The sequence below is a fragment of the Ursus americanus genome, chromosome 18, assembly GCF_024610735.1.
Source record: "Ursus americanus isolate L20-20 chromosome 18, mUrsAme1.1.p, whole genome shotgun sequence".
Lineage (NCBI taxonomy): Eukaryota > Metazoa > Chordata > Mammalia > Carnivora > Ursidae > Ursus > Ursus americanus.
The window spans coordinates 17,185,708-17,204,190 of NC_142144.1; the positions used below are offsets into that span (position 1 = coordinate 17,185,708).

Genomic DNA, 18,483 nt, shown 5'->3' on the forward strand with positions numbered 1-18,483 from the left:
TTTGTGTGTCCCGGAGCACTCTCTCCTCTGAGCTTCAGTTTCTTCTTCTGAAATACGGGGTATCGCAATTACTTGTCAGCATTGGGTGACTACTAAAGATTGTGGGTGTAAAATGCTCGGTGCCTCGTGGTTCTGCATTAGTGTTTCAAGTTGTTAGGATTATTTGTTTGGATTTGAGGATCTTTGGAGGCACCCTAATAAGGAAACTGTTACATTTCTAGATTAAAAAAAAAAATTAATTACCTGGAAAAGTACCTCCCTCCATTGCAGAGCCTCATTTTACCCCTAATGTTTGGTGAAGATCTAGGGATAGGGTCGGGGGAGATGGGGGTCAAGGATGAGTAAGGACTAGGGGTGGGCTTATGATGGGGAATAGGATGCCGGTGAGTAGGTGAGCCAGTAAATCGGCATTTGTTGGGAGCCTATTATTATGTACCAGGCTCTGTTCTAGGCTCTGCAGCAGTGAGAATAATAAAGACCATGGCCTTGACCTCAAGAAACTGACATTCCCCTGGAGGACCTTATATTCCAGACTGGAATCCAGGAAGGACCAAGGATGGAGGGAAGTGAAGGGCAAGGTGATGCCCACTTATCAGGAGTGAGGGGGAAAGATGATGGCTTTATACATATCTCGGTAATCAAAAGAGGTAGTGTGTTTTTTTTTCTTTTGGGCATCATGCCACCCGATGAATGAACTGTATCCACAACCTGCTTCAGAATGCTCTGCCTCCCTCTCTTGAGGATGGGCCCCAGTTGCCAGTACCCAGTCCAAGCCTGCTGTGAATCAGGAAGAGCACAAAGGATGGGGTAGAGGCTACTTGGCCACAAGTGCCTGGTCTTCCTGTGCAAACTGGTTTCTCCTCCCTGACTCAAAACACGGCCTGTGCTTCCTCCCCCACCCATTCTCCTTCCCTTCCCAGCCCCTCCAGAGGAAGGACAGGACAGGCAGAGGAGATAAACAGAGAGGACATATTTATAACAAAACACCTCGCTCCAGTAGACATATATTTGGAGATCATGAATATTTTACTTTAAAATGAAAGCTTCCAAAAAAATTATGTTATTCCTGAAAAGGCTAAGGAGGGGGGAAAAAAAGTTGACAGTAATGGACAACTTTAATACAGCAGTAATGTCCAGGAAGAAATCATTTGTTCCAATGAGATTCTTATTTTCATCTTGGTATCAAATATCTCTTTAAGTGCCTCCTCACCAGGGGACAAGAGAAAAGGACAGAAAATGTGCCTACCATTTGCAGAGGATACATAACAACAATAATATTAACTGCTGATGTGACTAGCATTTCTTTTTCGTGTATTTCTTCCTGATTGTAAACAAAGAGAGTTTTCAGTGCTTAGAGCAGAAAATTTAGAAAATGCAGATGAATATAAATCAGGAAACAAGAATCTTTTATACACCACCACTCAGAGTTAACCGCTTGCTAACGTTGTGTTGTTTTTGTCTTTGTTCATTCTTTGTCTATACCTGTGTTTCCCAAAATGCATTCTATGGAACATGAGTTCCAGTGAACCCTCTGGAAAAACGGGATTCCTCGGTCAAAAAAGTTTGCAAAATGCTGTATACTACTACCTTCCTAGAGCTTTAGAATGCATAGTAGTCTAGTCAAGGTGCTAAGAAATTATACAGATTTTTAAAAATCTTGTTTAACTTTGTTTAACGCCGTTTTGCAATGTGAGCCTTTCTGTATGTGCACACGTATGGGAGATCCCTATGCACATCCCATGTTTCCATGTTAGGAAACAGTGGTCCGCACAGGGGTCAGCAAACACGAAGGGCCGTATCATAAATATGCTAGACAGCTGCTCAACGCTGCTGTCATCGAGCAAAAGCCGCCATAAAGCGATAACGCAGAAGACGGGCTATGGTTTGCTGACCCCCCAGTCTGCATGTACAGCGTTGCTAGGTCACCGCAAGACTTCCGCTTCTGTTGCCTTATTTCAGTCTCTACAATGCACCTGTGAAGTAATGTCAGCATAGGTAGCCATAGTATCAGATGGGGAAACTGAGGCACGGGGCTGTCTAATGACCCGTGGCAAGTTGCCTGCAGGGTTAAGCAGAATCATTCATTTACTTTGGCTTGCTGGCAAGCTGTTGGGAAGAGAAAAAGCAGGATGGGGGCTGAGATCAGAGGCCAGAAAGAGGCCTGGAGGCAGGTCCAGATAAAGCTGTTGGTTCCGTGAGAGCCTGAATGCGAAGGCTGACTGTCCGCCTATTTAGAAGCAGTGGCCATTCCACAGAGCCCAGAGCTGCAGGGCGGGAGTTTTGGTGAGTGTTCTCTCAATGCCGGCCTCCCGTGACCTTCTCATTCTGTCCTCCAGGAGACGTCAGGTACGACGAGGCCATGGGTTACCCTATGGTGCAGCAATGGCGGGTTCGAAGCAACCTCTACCGTGTGAAGCTCAGCACCATCACCCTCTCAGCAGGTGAGGACCGCTACCGGGCGGCCAGGGGGCTTGGGGTAGCTCAGCACATGTTCCCAAGGACTGGGGTGCGCCGGGCCCTGGGCTTGGGGTGCTGAGGGAGTGGGCTCATGTCCTCCCTGCCATGAAGGAGCCCACAGGGAGGGTGGATGGGCAAGCAGACAGTGACATCCTTACGTTCAGGTAGGTTCTATGCAATAGTGGGGCAGTGGTACCCCAGAGGAGGGAGCTGTCTGTTTTGAGGAATCAGAGGGGCTTCCTGGAGGAAGGGGTGTCATAGCAGTGTGGGGATGGGTGAATAGGAGAGGGGGTAAATGACAATCTAAGTCACATTTATGTTCTATATATTCCAGTCTTGTGGCTTATAAGTTCTTCTGGTCTCTTCTGGTTGGTTTCCTTTCCTACCCATCTCTGATTTAGCAATAACACATACCCCTCAACATGCATACCCCCCACCCCTGGCTCTGCCTGCACAAACCCTGTGTGTCAGCTGATGAGGACAATTCGTAATTCTCAGAATGGAACATGTTCTTTCATGCCTCTGTGACTTTGCACATGCTGTTCCCTCTCCCTGGATCTCCTTGTCCAGGGAACACATCCTGCAATACTGGGAGACCCGTCCTGCATTCTCCACTTCCCCCAGGATAACTCAAGGAATTCTGTGCAAACAACTACCTGTATTAAAGCACCGATGTGCTCGATTCATATCTGAGCTGTGTCTGTTTCCCCCACTGACCCAAGAACTGCGGGTACAGTGTGGGCCCCATCCATTTCCGTATCCCTGTATCCTATGCTGCTATAGTCTGTAACAGAGAATCAACACAGGCTTCGTACTCTTGTTTGATAAGGAATAAAAAAAAAAAATGAAACCTGAAAAATTGGGAATGAGTGGAGGACTCTGGAAAGATGGTGTTTTTTTATCCCGGCTCTTAATCGTAACACTGCCCCTGAGTTATTGTCTGGGTACTTTCCAATGCATTTGCCAGCACCTTTCTTATCTTCTCTTTTTTCGGTATCATTTTGTCCACGAGCAACACGAAACTCTTTTAGCCTAGGAATCAGAGGACTTTCCGGTCTGGGAAGTGCAAATATTAATTACCGCTGACATTGGCTAAGCACTTTATAATGTCTTATATCTTAGGACTTCTATCAGTCCTGTATGGAAGACATTATTTATCCCATTTTTTTTTCCAGATAAGGAAACTGAGGGTCAGAGAGGTTAAGTAACTTGTGCAAGGTCACACAGCTAGTAAGTGACTGAATAGGAAGAGAGGAGGGATTTGATTGCAGTTTTGTCTGCCTGGTAAAGAGCCACGGGTCATCTCCATGGTGGTGTTATTTATTATTTAAGAGAAACCATCTCATCATTAACACTGCTCTATTAATTACCCAGTTGCATGAGTTAACAGATTGGTGGTGAGGGGTGTTCTCATCAAACACCCATTCTTTGAGGCATGTTTCTGTTTTCCCCGCCACCCATACCCTCGCGCCTCACTCGTGAATCAGACTGTGATGTATCTGTTAAAACTACAAAGGTGTATCAGCTTTAATTAATCAATAATGATGCTCTTGAGAACCCCCTTGTAAATCACATGTTGGCAAATTGGAGTTTATGTTTAATGTTGAAGGAGAGCTTGCTTGCTCTTTCACAGTTTACTTTGATGTGGCACAGAATCCATTGCTCTTGTAATAATGGCGGTTGGTGTTTCCACCATGTCCCGGGAACTGTGCCCTTGTACCTGGTCAGGGTGGGGTGGGGAAGGATGCTTGTGCACCGCCAAAGACAAGGGGAATCGAGCTTCTGCTTTCAAGGTGATGCCCATTGAAGTGCAAAGAGTAGGTGCTCCTGGCTAGGATTGTGTGAACAGCTTCCTGGGAGGGTGGGGTGACTTTCCGGAGCCTTAGAGCATAGGAATGACTTAGGGAAGAAGTGGGGAGGCCCTTTCCAGTGAATGATAGTGTGTATGTGTGTGCATGTTATGGTTTGGGGACTGTAAATGAAGAAAGGATGGTGGAAATCTCAGGTCACATTTAGGAGACCTAAGAAGGCTGATTTGGCTGGATATAAAGCCTGATGTAGGTGGCTCATGGGAGATGCCCTTGGAGACCTGGAATCCCAGGTAAGGTCACTGGTAGTCTGGCCATTGGTAGCAGGAAGGAGCTCAGGCAGGGCTTAAGGCTCTTGGCAGAACAGCTTGGTGACCTGCCTATTGGAAGAAGGAGCACAGCAGGGAGCTGTGGTTATGGAGTGATTTCTGTGCAGGCTTCATGCTAGGCACTGAGGACCTAGGTCTCCTTGGCATGGGATTATGGCCAGAAGAGCAGCGAGGAGGCCCTTGACGCCGTCAGGAGAGAGAACATGCCACTGTTTCAGGAAGGCAGAGGCAGAAAGGGAAGTAGTATCCTAGGAAGCCAAGCCAGGGATCAGATCCGAGGATATCAGTATCTCTGCCGAGCCTGGGCCAGAGCAGCCCCAGGGCTCCGGCTGAGCGCAGGTCAAGCCCTGGGTGACTGGGTGCAGTGGAAAATGCATATGCTTTGGAGTGAGAGCAAAAGGGGGTTGGGGAGACCAAGGAAATCATTCGCAGTCTAAGCTTTAACTGCTCACGTACACAGTGGGGGTTGCAGCGTTGGGGCTGAGGCTGAATTGGAACCAGCGGGAGTAACAGCGAGCAGTGTGCTTGGTGCCCGTTAGTTGCTGGGACAGACGTCAGCTTTGAGTTCCTGATGGTGACTTTCACGTCCCATGACCTCGGTCGCCAAGCTTGAGGCCTTCCCCTGCTGTTGGTTCCCTCTCAGTTGTAGTGTCTTGTGTGTCAACCAGAGATAGTAACCTTTGCTGTGTGAGCGAAAGGAGGTTGCTATGCCCCTTCAGACCCCAGCAGCCACCAGGCTGATCTTGTGGTGACACCAAATCCAGGCTGGAGAGAGCCCCCGGCCACTTAGACCTCCCAGATCTGACCCCCTCCCTGTGCTCCTGCTCTGTCCAGGCTTCACCAACGTCCTCAAGATCCTGACCAGGGAGAGCAGTCGGGAGGAGCTGCTGTCCTTCATCCAGCACTACGGCTCGCACTACATCGCAGAGGCCCTGTATGGCTCCGAGCTCACCTGCATCATCCACTTCCCCAGCAAGAAGGTCCAGCAGCAGTTGTGGCTGCAGTATCAGAAAGGTAAGGCTCCTGCAAGCTGGATCCTGGCTCTGCCACGTCTGAGCTGTGTGGCCTTAGGCATTCCCTGCCCCTCTCTGGGCCTCAGGTTCCCCGCAGACAGGATGAGGGGCTGTGTGATGATATCCCAGGATTCTTTCAGTTCAGGCATTTTCGGAGACCCTAAGGTAGCGGGCTGGGCTCCAAAATTCCTGCCTGTACTGCAGCCTCCTCGTTTCCAGCTCTCCCCTGAAACTACCGTCGGGGAAGAGTTGGAGGGACGGGAGCCGCGTCTCCTTGACACCTCCTTCTCTCCAGCCTCTGGGAAGAGCCCAAGAAGAGCTCCGGCTCCTCTGGGAGGGCTCACTTTGTGTCTGAGGGGACAGTTTCCGGTCTGTCCTGTGGAGAGCATTCTATCCTCAGGGAGGGTCCGCAGATCGTATGTCCCTTCGATCCTCAGCTGGTATCAGAACTGGGATTCCTCGGGCCAGACGCAGGAGACCAGACTCTGCCACTCACCTTGGGAGCTTCGGTCCCTTCCCACCTCTGTTTTTCCCTTCCTGTGAAATGGGCGCTTAAGTAGTCATTCCTGTCCACCTTCCACATGAAAGGGAATCAGTTTGTGTCATAGCATTTTGAGAAAGACAGAAATATTCCATACTTGCATTATGTGTTTTAACAGGTCTGTGTATTCGCATCCCCATTTCATAGGGGAGAATATGAGTCTCAGTCACGCCAAGTCAAGTGCCCATAGATACCCAGCTAATACGTAGCAGGGTGAGGCCTGCTTCCTGTTATCATTGTTATTAAGGAGAGCTCACGATGGATGGAAAGGGTGGGGTGCTCACACCTTCTTCACATGGCTCAGCCACCCCATCTCAGAAACCAAATCAACATAACTCTTAGAACCACAGAATGTGGGAGCCACAAGGGACCTTACGGGTCTCACTGGGCTTAGCACCCCAAGTTTGCAGTTGGGAAAACTAAGGCCCAGAGGGAGGAGGAAGCTTGCTGAGTGTCACTGAGCTCCACTAGGTGGGTCCAAGACCAAGTGGGGTGCCCCATGCTCCCCATCCAGGGCTTTTCATGCCGCCCCTCCTCCCCGACTGGATGAAGGCCCGATGCACCTGCCTTTGCCATCTCCAGAACCTTTCCTTTTGCCCCCAGGGGCTTGCACCCCCCACCGTGGTCTTACCCCCCCACCCCTGCCGCCTGTGCGCAGCTGTGTGGGGCACGGGGTGGTTTATGGATGCAGGGGACATAATTGAGTTGTCTGGGAATAGCCATGTTTTTATGGCTGTGACAATGATGGTCTTTAAGGAAGTGCATTAAATCAATAGGAGTCTCGTTGTCCTACCCTATAAATAACGTGACACATCATTAAGCAGGGCAATAAGCTTCAGGACTTTGAAGTAATACAATTAGGTTATGTTTATAAAAACCTTCGCTCACCGTGGCCACTGCGCCAGCTCGCCTCGGCCCGCGCCTGTCATGCTCAGTACCACGTCATCTCCATCCCCAGCTGCTTCCAGGCCTCGGACTGTTTCCCTCCAGAAAACCCCACTCCTTGCACAGTGGATGCATGGACTCCTGTTGCAAGTAAGATGGGTTGGGGGCAGAAGGAATGCCGAGAGAGCAGCTGGGGGCCCCCTTCAAGACGCCAGGGTCCTCCGGGTTGCCACAAACTTGCTGGGAGAACTTGGTGTGGTAGCTTTCTCTCTGAGTTGCTTGTGCAGAGGCATGTTTCTTTCTTTTTTTTTTTTTTTTTTTAAAGATTTTATTTATTTATGTGACAGAGAGACAGCCAGCGAGAGAGGGAACACAAGCAGGGGGAGTGGGAGAGGAAGAAGCAGGCTCCCAGCAGAGGAGCCCGATGTGGGACTCGATCCCGGAACGCCGGGATCACGCCCTGAGCGGAAGGCAGACGCTTAACGACTGCGCTACCCAGGTGCCCCCAGAGGCATGTTTCTTGCCTCTGTCACACGCTTGCTCCCAAGAAGAGCACAGGGGTACGTGGAGGCCGCCTTAACACTTCTGGGTGTGTTCCTCGCTCTCTCCACCTGCTGTGACCTAGATGGCACATGAAACACTGCCGTTTTATTTCTTTAAAATGTGGGAGCGATGTTTGCCGGGGGGAGGCTGAGAAACTGGGGATTTCTCCCCCGAAGAACTGGAAGAACTCTGGACTCAGGGCTAGCGGGTGACCTTTCTCTCCCCAGCCGTCGACTCTGTGTCATGGGCAAGTGCTACACAAGTGCCCCCTGGGAAGAGGGTCAGGATGGGTCTGGGTTTGGACGTGGCTCACTCTGGGGGCAGAGCTGTGGGAAGAGAGAGAGCTAGCGTGGTGCTGGAGCGGGACAGACAGGCTTTCAAGTCCCCCTGTCTCTTCTTCCATCCCTGCCGGGTAACGTCGGGCTAGGAACTTCTAAGTTTCCGTGTCCTCATGTGTTAAATGGGGGATAGGGATTCCCTCGCGTGGCTTTTGGGAGAATGAAATGAGATAATACAGGTGAAAGGCCTGGCATGTAATCAGCACATGGAAAATGATAGCTTAGAATAAAGCAAAACTTGTGGGCAGGAGCTGAGGATTCTGGACCTGGCTGCATCTCCTGCTCCCGTGGGATGCACCTTAATCTCCCTGTGATGCACCTGTGTCCCTAGAAAAGGACAATCCCTGCAAATATCCTTTCACCCCGGAGAGTGGAGGGGTGGAGGGGTTCCTGGAGTCTTTGAAATCTATGTTTAGCCCCACGTGGTGGCTTGTCCTTGACTGGAAGGACCAAGGCTGCAAGAGAAGGTCAGGAAAAGAGACCCAATGGGGCCTGGGTAACAACAAGCACAGGTGTTAGTACGACACTTTACAGTGTATAGTGCTGTGGGTTCTCCCACGCACCGCTTGAGGCAAAGAAGGCAAGGATCCCACTCACACCTCCTCTTGGACCAGGAAACCTGAAGCTTAGAGAAGAAAAGGGGCTCGGTGGCATCCCAATTTATGAGTGAAAGGGACGGTGTTTGAATTCCAGCCTGAGCACGGTATTCCCTGCAGCCTAGATGATCCGGAGGCCACAGAAATTAGACACAAATGTCCCCTGAGTAAACGGTAAGCCTTGGTAAAGGTTTACTGAAGATGGGGCTCTGGCTCCTGTTGGGATCTGGGGCAGCCCCCAGAAATCATTGGAAAGCCCAGGGGCTTGGGGGCGAATGTGCCTGATTAAAATATTCCCATGAGAGATTTGTTTTACTCTTTTTCCCCAAGTGCTTCTCAGTGTGCATTCCACAGGGGGAATAAAAAAGAAAGTCTCATTTATCGTTCATTAATTCTTTTGTTCACTAATATTTCCTAAGTGCTGCTTCTTGGCAGACCTTATGCCTGATGCTGGGGCACCACAGGAGACGGGATGTGGGTATTGTCCCCATGTTGTTCATCCCCCATCTGTCTTAGACATCCAACATTTCACCATTTTTTTTAACCCACTGGTAGACAGCTGGAAAGAGGGGGAGGAAGGCACATGGTAAAGAACCCAGTCACTATCATGTGATAGCCTGTATCTATTCTTCCATGTGCCATTTCTGATCAGTTAGGGAATGGCTTATCTAGTATGGAGGTCATGAAGGCCATTGGCCAAGAGCGTTATGACTAGCAATGGCTGCTGTGATGCAGAAAGTGGGGGGCGGTGGTCTGTGTATCGTTTTCCCTGCAGCAGGGCAGAGTGAAAGCTAAAAGGGCAGACCCACCTTGCAACACTGATTCCAGGACGGCGCTGTGCATGCCAAGAAGGACTGGAAAGATCTAGGCAGGGAGGCGGGGTCTGCTACCACCAAGTGGGTCTCCTCAGCATTTCGCCAGTTTGGAGGGGACCAGAGCACTGAACAGGCCAGTTAGGTGGTGCCTGTCAGAAGCCAGGAAGACCTTAGAAGTAGCCCAAGTCATCCCTGGACCTTCCAGCCCAAGAGTGCTTCGTGTGAAGCCTGTGAGTCTCCTCCAGCCCTCGCCTCTGCTCCCAGGCCATGCCCCAAGCACCACGGGTAGTTTTCAGTCTCTTGCCTTCAGCTTAATACTTTCCCTGCATGCTGCTGTGGTTCCTGATGTGTGTATATTTTAAAAAGCTACCTTTCTTCCAATTGGGACTCCATTTCACTCTTTGACTTGATATTCACATATTCTGCCTTGCTGTGACCTTGATCTACGCCTTTTTTTAAATGTTTCTTTATTATATTGTTAGTCACCATACAGTACATCCCCGGTTTCTGATATAAAGTTCGATGATTCATTAGTTGCGTATAACACCCAGTGCACCATGCAATACGTGCCCTCCTTACTACCCATCACCAGCATATCCCATTCCCCCACCCCCTCCCCTCTGAAGCCCTCAGTTTGTTTCTCAGAGTCCATAGTCTCTCATGCTTCATTCCCTCTTCTGATTACCCCCCCTTTCTTTATCCCTTTCTTCTCCTACCGATCTTCCTAGTTCTTGTGTTCCATAGATGAGAGAAACCATATGATAATTGTCTTTCTCTGCTTGACTTATTTCACTTAGCATTATCTCCTCCAGTGCCGTCCATGTTGCAGCAAATGTTGAGAAATCCTTCTTTTTGATAGCTGAGTAATATTCCATTGTATATATGGACCACAACTTCTTAATCCAGTCATCTGTTGAAGGGCATCTCGGCTCCTTCCACGATTTAGCTATTGTGGACAATGCTGCTGTGAACATTGGGGTGCATATGGCCCTTCTCTTCACTACGTCTGTATCTTTGGGGTAAATACCCAGTAGTGCAATGGCTGGATCATAGGGTAGCTCAATTTTTAACTTTTTAAGGGACCTCCACACTGTTTTCCAGAGTGGCTGTACCAACTTGCATTCCCACCAACAATGTAGGAGGGATCCCCTTTCTCCACATCCTCTCCAACAATTGTTGTTTCTTGCCTTGTCTATTTTTGCCATTCTAACTGGCGTAAGGTGGTATCTTAGTGTGGTTTTGATTTGAATTTCCCTGATGGCTAATGATTTTGAACATTTTTTCATGTGTCTGTTAGCCATTTGTATGTCATCATTAGAAAAGTGTCTGTTCATATCTTCTGCCCATTTTATGATTTGTTTATTTGTTTCTCACGTATTGAGTTTGAGAAGTTCTTTGTAGATCTTGGATACCAGTCTTTTATCTGTAGTATCATTTGCAAATGTATTCTCCCATTCCGTGGGCTGCCTCTTAGTTTTTTTGACTGTTTCCTTGGCTGTGCAGAAGCTTTTTATCTTGATGAAGTCCCACAAGTTCATTTTATCTTTTGTTTCTCTTGCCATTGGAGATGTGTCATGAAAATTTTGCTGTGGCCGATGTCATAGAGGTTGCTGCCTATGCTCTCCTCTAGGATTTTGATGGGTTGAGATACGCCTTTTATCATGATTTGAACTCTGTACGAAGTTACCCATCCTCTGGCTACCCTGGATAAAGACTTCCTCATTTGGAGATAAAGCAGAGGTTTTGCAATCAGATGGGCTTGGGTTCAAATCCCAGCTCTACCTCTTACCAGCTGTGTGATCTTGGGCAAATTGATTCACTCTCTAGATCACTTTCCTCATATGCAAAATACAGGCTCCAGTGAGAGCACAGCCCTTCTGTGGACTCATCTAGCACTGAGCTGGACACCTAATTATTATCTTGATCCAACCCATTCCCTCCCTCCCTGGCTGCCACATCTGCTCTGGTGACTGTGTTCCCAGGGGTGTGTGTGTGTGTGTGTGTGTGTGTGTGTGTATGGGAGAGAGAGACCAACTGAGGGAGGTAGGAGGAGTTAGAAGAACACAGAGAGGTAGACAAGTGTAAAACAGAATCTGCACACACACACACAAAGGAGAGACAAAGAAAGTGAAAATGTGCATGATTAATATACCTTTCTCAAGTTTATAGACTCAATGACCCTGTGAAAGGACATTTTCTAGTGAAAGTGTACGGCTCTTAAGATTGGGATAGTCCATGGTATAGAGATGTCCTCACAGATAAATGCCTGTCACCACCTTTAAAAGATGTTTTATCTCTATTATAATTTCCCAAGACTGTCCGAGGGGATGAATTGCTGAATTTCCATTTGAATTACAGTGCACTTTTGAATGTCAGCCGCAGCATTCCTAGACTACTCTGTAAAGGAGTTTTGGCTGTTTGAAAGGCAGCACAGGGGTTAAGGTGGGGGGAGGAGAAGGAAGACAGTCAAATGTCACCTCCTTTAGTGAGGACAGTTGTGACCAAGGGGCTGATGGGGGCTGGAGAACTCTCCTGGGCTTTCAGTTTCCTGAGGGAGCTCGCTTCAAAGACAGCAACCAGACATGAAAAGTGGCGTGCTCAGAACTGAGACCTGCCTGGGTACTGGTTTACTTCTCTGTAGATTTAATCATCAGGCAGCAGTTTTCAGTTCCCATTTGCTTGACCTTCTCTTGGCGTTCGACGGAACTGACCACTTCCTGCTTGAGGCACTCTGTGTGTTCGCTTCCATTGTCCCAGATCTTCTTTGTCAGTCCCTTGCCTTCCTGCTGGCTTCTCTGTCTGCTTTGCGGGCTTATCCTTTTCTACCAACCCAGTCCATGGGGCTTCATAGGACCCTGCATAGGGCCTGGGACCCTCTTCCTGGACTGTTCTCTCTGTGGGGACACTGTTACCATCCCTACACTGACGACTCCCACTTTAGACCTCTGCCTCCAAGCTTTCCTCTGATATTTGCCATTATGCCAGCACCCTTGCCCACCCAAACTCTGCCCCACACAACCTAGTACTTTCCCAATGTCCTAGTGAAATGTGCCATGATCTGTTTGTAGGTGGAACCAGAAGCCTGAGTCCTTCTTAACATCACCCTCTCCCTCGCTTCCCCCCATTTCCCAAATATTATCCGTTTTCATTCTCAGTTAGGTCTTGAATTTGCCCACTTCTTTCCATCTCACTGCTGTGCCCTGTATTGAGCTGCCATCATGGCTTGCCTGAACTCTAGCATTGTCATTCTGCCTGGACCTCTTGCATCCTCTCTTGCCCCCCATCAATCCAAACCACACAGCAGCCCTGAGGACATGGATCAGTCAGTGCTCTCCAGAGAGACAGAACCAACAGGATGGATGGTTGGATGGATAGATAAAAGTCTCTATTACATATAATATTCATATATATATATTTATTTATATTTAGAGAGAGAGAAAGGGAGAGGGAGAGAGATTTATTATGAGGAATTGGCTCATGTGATTATGCAGGCTGGGAAGTTTCAAGCCAAGATCTGTTCAGCAAACTGGAAATTCAGGAGAGCTGATGGTATAAGTTCCAATTCCAAAGCTGGCAGGCTTGAGACCCAAGAACCAATGTTTCAGTTTGAGTCCAAAGGCAAGAAGAGGATGCTGTTCCAGCTCAAATAGTCAAGCAGGAGGAGTTCTTTCTTATTCGTGGTAAGGTCAACCTTTCTGTTCTATTCCCGCCTTCAACTGATTGGAGGAGGCCCACTCACATTAGGGACGGCGGTCTGCTTTACTCAGTCTGCTGCTGATCTCATCCAGAACACCCTCACGGACACCCTCATAGACACTTCTAGAATAGTGTTTGACCACATATCTGAACGACCCGTGGCTCAGTCAAATTGACATATACAATTAACCGTTAACAGAAATACCATCATGCTACTTCTTGGATGAAAGCTCCTGGATGCTTTGTCATTGCCTTGAGACTAATTTCCAAACTCTTCCCCATGGCCTCAGGGCTCTCCCAGATCTGATGTGTCCCCAGCCAACCTCCCCAGCCCCATCTGCTCCAAGCTGCCTGCCTCTTGCTCACATCCAGCCTCGCAATCCTTAACGACAGCAGGAGTCAGGGATCAGAGCCTAGCCATGTTCATCTACGCCAGAGTCCCAGCAAGGTGGTGGGAGGTGGCTGCATACCCCTTTCCCTTCCCCTGGCTTCTTGGCTTCCATGCAGCCATTTGTAGGATACACCTAGCTCTGAGGTAGTGTTTCCTTAGAGAGTAGGGAGATCAGAAGGGGTTAAATATGAGCTGGACATTCGCTCGTCTGCAGCGCGCCAGAGGAGAGAACTAACTTAATTCTCCTCAGAACCTTGCAAAAAGACGATACAGGATGTGGTTCATTAAACACAAATAGGCCCATGAGACTGCCATTTCCACCAGATGAAATTACCAAAAAAAGCATTTGTTCCCCGGTTTAGATTGAGCCCATCTGGAACGGAACACCCTAGTCGTTTTCCTATTGGTGCATACCAAGAATAATAATCCTTCGCAGGGCTCCGCACAGAGCAGCTCACGAAGCACTTTCACGTACATTTTTTTCATCCAATTTACTCCTCGCACAACAAGCCTGGAAGGGAGGCATTGTTATCTGCATTTCATGCTTGAGGAGACTGAGGCTCAGAAGGGTAAGATGGCCTGAGGACGTTCACACCAGCGAGCTTGCAGAGCAGGGATTTGAACCCAGGCTGCTTTCATCACAAGGACCGTGTTTGTCCCTACCACGGCAGCCTCGGAGAACTCTCTAGATGCTGGCAGCAGGCCAGGGAACCGTTTGCACTCCTGTTCTGTTTCTCTTATCCACCGTCGAAAGACCTGCAGGAAGTGAAGACTTAGAGCGTAGGCCCTCAGCCTGGGCATGGGAGGAGATACTCTACTCACCGATACCCCAGCCCTAGAACGCCGGAGCTGTAAAGAACCTTGGTAGTCCTCGAGCCGGGGTAGAGCTTCTCTCTGTGTGCCAGTTTTGATCACAAGGTCGTAGCTGCCTGGAGTGCTCGCTGAAAGAGATCCTGGGTCAGGACCAGGTTTGGTGACAAGAATGCAGCGATCGCTTAGCAGCACCAGTCATGGGTGTGAGAGGAAGAAAGAGTGACTCTTGTGTAAAGTGTTTCCCATCCTCAGCCAGCTGGCTGTTCCCATGCAGCAGATGGGCAAGTTGAGGTCAGCTTATGCAATCAGTTAGAACCTGCAGTGGTGAAGGGGGGACACCTAATAACCAGCTAGCAGCATTTTTGGGGGGTCCTCACCCTCCTGAAAACTCAGAGCAAATGCAGACTCCTGGTTTCCAAAGCCCCCCACACCCTCAAAGATGGGAGAGTTTCTGGTTGACGGACTGCACGTTTTCTTATTTTAGGGTGCAGGCACATACATTCCCTGAAGCGGTGGAGGCTGCCCCTCTTGCCCTTCCACTTAGGGAAGCAGTAAGAGATTGATACTGTTGTGAACTAGTTATTCTGATTCTATTCAGACAGCAGCCAAAACCACTCTTGTTCTCCTATCACCGTCCTATTCCCAGGAAAGTGATACAGGGACTGAGGGAGCAGGGCTGTCAGATGGGACCCTTCTTTCTCAGCAGTCTTGCACGAAGAATGTGGAATTTCCCTGGAGATGAATATGGGGCTTTTGTCCTCTCTCTGCTTTCAACCCCTTAGTGAGAACAAAGGTCTGGAAGGCACACAGCTGCGTAGAGGGAAGCTTTTCCCCAGGTCACCGGTGGCAGGCAGGTCTACCCACCTGAGCCTCACTCACAGATCCCACAGCACAGGGTGCGTTCCTTGCCACTCTGTCTCTCCTGTCCTTCCCTCATCCCTTTCCACCCCTCCGTCTTTCCGCACTTGCGTGTCCAGCCCCTGCTGTATGTCAGGCTCTGCATTAGGGGCTGAGGCAGCCAAAGTGAGTGAGACCCACTTCCTGCTCTCAGGAGGCCCACAATCAAATGGGAAAGGTTAACCAGTGAACAATGACAACGCTTTTGATAAGTGCTGTGACAGAGGAAAGTGTGTGTGTGTGTGTGTGTGTGTGTGTGTGTGTGTTTAGGGTCAGGAGTGGAGGAAGCAAGGCTGGGAGACTGGTCCCTAACCATGTAGGTTGGGTGGGAATTTCCCTGGAGAAGAAGACATCTTAGCAGAGCCCTGGAGAGTACAGGCATTTGCCACCTGGGTGGTGGAGATAGATTACAGGGGACAAGACACCAGTCTGGGGATGTGGAAAAGCCTGGTGAATGCTGAGTCCTCCGAGACCAGTTGGGAGCAGTAGTGCCTGCATGTCCTCAGGTGCTCTTGAGGGATGCCAGTGGCCTCTTTTTCAGATCTTTGAATGTCTCCGTACCTCAGTCTTCCAAGTAGTCACAGAAACTGCCATCGCCTCTGTCCCCAGCTGAGTACTCTCATGCATGGGAGAGGCTGAATCTCCAAATGCCTACAATGAAGTCAAAACACCGGGCCAGTTTCAGAAGGACCCGGGGAATAGTTGGAAAAGCATCTGAACCTTTCAAGTTGTTACGAAGATGGGATTAGATCGTGTGATTGGTTGGCTCATAGTAGGAACTCAACACGAATCAGTCATTGGTGCCCACTCCTTACCAAAGGAGCACCTCTCAACAAATACCAACATACTTATCAGCTGTGTGTGAGTGACCTGTCCCCATTTGCCAGATGTGTGACGTAGGACAAGGCATTTTGATTTTCTGAGTCTCAGTTTATCTTTAAGATGGGTATAGTGATGCTTGCTTCACAGTATTGTTATGAGAATGAACCGAAACAATGATTATAAAGCCATGACCACTGCACCTGGCATATAAGAAATACTCAGGAAATGCGCGCTATTATTATTATTTATTATTGTGAGACACAATCGAGTCAGTGATGATTATTATTACCATCAGTTTTCTAAAACAAAAGGCATAAATGTGTAGCTCTTTCCAGTACTGAGTATAGAAGCCTAAGATAACCCTAATGGCACGGCCGTTTCTCACCGGGTGATTGGCCAACCTGAATTTGAGTCCTGCTTGAACCTGGGGGGTGGGAAGAGAAAGCAGAATTATCAGAAAGCTCAGCCTGGAGCCCGGCAGTGGGGTGCAGGGGAGCCTGTTTGCACAGCTGGATGCTGAGCTTACAATGCCCAAGAAGAAAGTGCAGGGCTGTGTGTGTTGGGAAGCGGATGGCGGAGGAAGGGGCATCAATGACTGATTTGTTTGGAGTTCTTATTATGGGCCAATTAATCACATGATCTTGCCTTGTTCTTCATAAGAACCCCATGGTCCAGGGTATTATGTCCATCTTCCAAATGAGAAAACTCATCTGCTTAAGGTCACATGGCTGGTACTAGGCAGAGGCAGGATTCTGTCTCAGGACTGTGTGACTCCAAGGCCCCCTTGCCCTCGTCCATCCCCGTAAGAACAGACGCCACGTACTGAGAACCACTCTTTGCCAGCAGGCACACTGGGCACTTCGAGGACATGATCTCATTTAGTCCTCACAACGACCCTCTAAAGCTGGTGCATGTCTGCCTAGGACGCTGAGCATTAGGAGGTGCTGGGGTGGGAAGGGCGTGTATATAATCCAAAGGCATGTAGCGGGTTGAAGTACTTGCACTTTTCCTTTCTTTCTTTTCTTGCTCCGGCCCTCTCACCGTTCACATTTTGCTATTACTTAACCACAGTGGGCACTCCAAAAAGAGTGTTCTGTCTGAGAGGCATGTGTCTTTCTCCTGAAACAGGTAGAAGTAGTTGATCAGGAAGAGTGAAAAAAGAGGCAGACAGATCAGCAGGATTCCAGCCTGCATGGTGTCGGTCAGCTGGCTCGAGATCCTTGTTTTCTAGCAACACCTTGGCTCTGGGTCAGGGTCCAGGCTTTGAGCCAGGCCTTAGAGATTGACTTGACCATTGATCCAGTGGGTTGGAACTGCCCTTGGTTGTTTTTTTCTGACACAGAAGTCCTAGACCCCAAGTGTTCCTCCTTGGGATCCTTAAGGTCTGCACTTCTGTTCCCTCACATTCCACAGGTGCCCAAGGACATGGAAGGCTCCTTTTAGAGATCTTAGTCCAAGCAGTCCCTGAGGTCGGGAGCATCAGAATCACTGAAATTTACAACTGGAAAGATCCTTAATTCAATAAATCTATTAATATAGATGGTGAAATGGGTAATGAGAAACTTGCTCAGAGGGAACTGTAAATTAGTGGCAGGGTTAGGAGTCAAACCAGCTCCCTTTTCTCCCTCCTCCTTCCAAGAAGGTGTGCTAAGAGGCAATTCAAGAGAACTTGTGCCCAAAGGTATCTCCTTTCTGTTTGTGATTGCTTTATTGAGATACAGTTTACATATTGCATATTGCACAGTGAAGATATCTTTTTGAGCCTTCTCTTCAGTGGTGGTTTTGCACAAAGTCGAAATTTAGGCTTTTCATGATTGTATTGTTGAGAAGATTCTCCAAGGAAAATGAAATATGAGGTAACCACTCCTCCCACCTTTCAGTCATATCCCATTTTCCATTGCAGCTTACTCTCAGTGATTCGGGGAGGCAGCTGCTGGGAGGGGCACAAGGTGGCACAGCCAGCTGGTGCTAAATGTGACACAGAGTGTTCATTTCTATCAATATAGGAGTTAGGCTGCTCCCATGCCCTGGTTTTGTCCAGCAAGTTTTAGTGCCTACTCCATGCGAATGCAGCAATACTTGAAATGTGGCTCTACCTTCACAGAGCTCAGTCTGTGGAGAGAGACAGGTAACGAGGAAATCACAATGCAAGGTGAGGAAGCACAATGCTAGGAGGAAGCACAAAGTGTGGTCTGGACACCCGTCTCAGACTGTGGGGCAGCTCAGGAAGGGCATCCCAGAAAACCTACAGGAGGCAAGATTTAGGCAACATAGGTGGTTAAGGAGAGGGAAGGTATCAGGGGGCAAGAAAAGCATGTACAAAAAAAAAAGGCCCTGAGATAAGAGAAGAAAAAAAAAAAGTATGTGGAGCAGATTGCTAGGAAACAGTGCCGAGGTAAACATAGGAAGATAGAGGGGCAGAGGCCAAATCCCACTGGATGCGTGGACCACGTTAAGAAATGTGTCCTTTTACTAGGAGCAATTTAAGGTTATTGAAAGATCTGATGTAATATTATTTGCATTTTATAATTTGATTCTG

The 18,483-nt window shown here is 48.7% G+C and overlaps 1 protein-coding gene across 2 annotated transcripts in view; it reads left to right on the forward strand.

Annotated features, from left to right (window-relative positions):
- Positions 1-18,483, forward strand: part of ASTN2 (astrotactin 2) — an 845,639-nt gene that overhangs the window by 610,027 nt on the left and 217,129 nt on the right. For both annotated transcript variants that reach the window (XM_045791077.2, XM_087869420.1), the window contains exons 15-16: positions 2,337-2,441; positions 5,429-5,608. In XM_045791077.2, the coding sequence (XP_045647033.1) occupies positions 2,337-2,441; positions 5,429-5,608 (285 nt within the window). The remainder of the gene's footprint in view (positions 1-2,336; positions 2,442-5,428; positions 5,609-18,483) is intronic.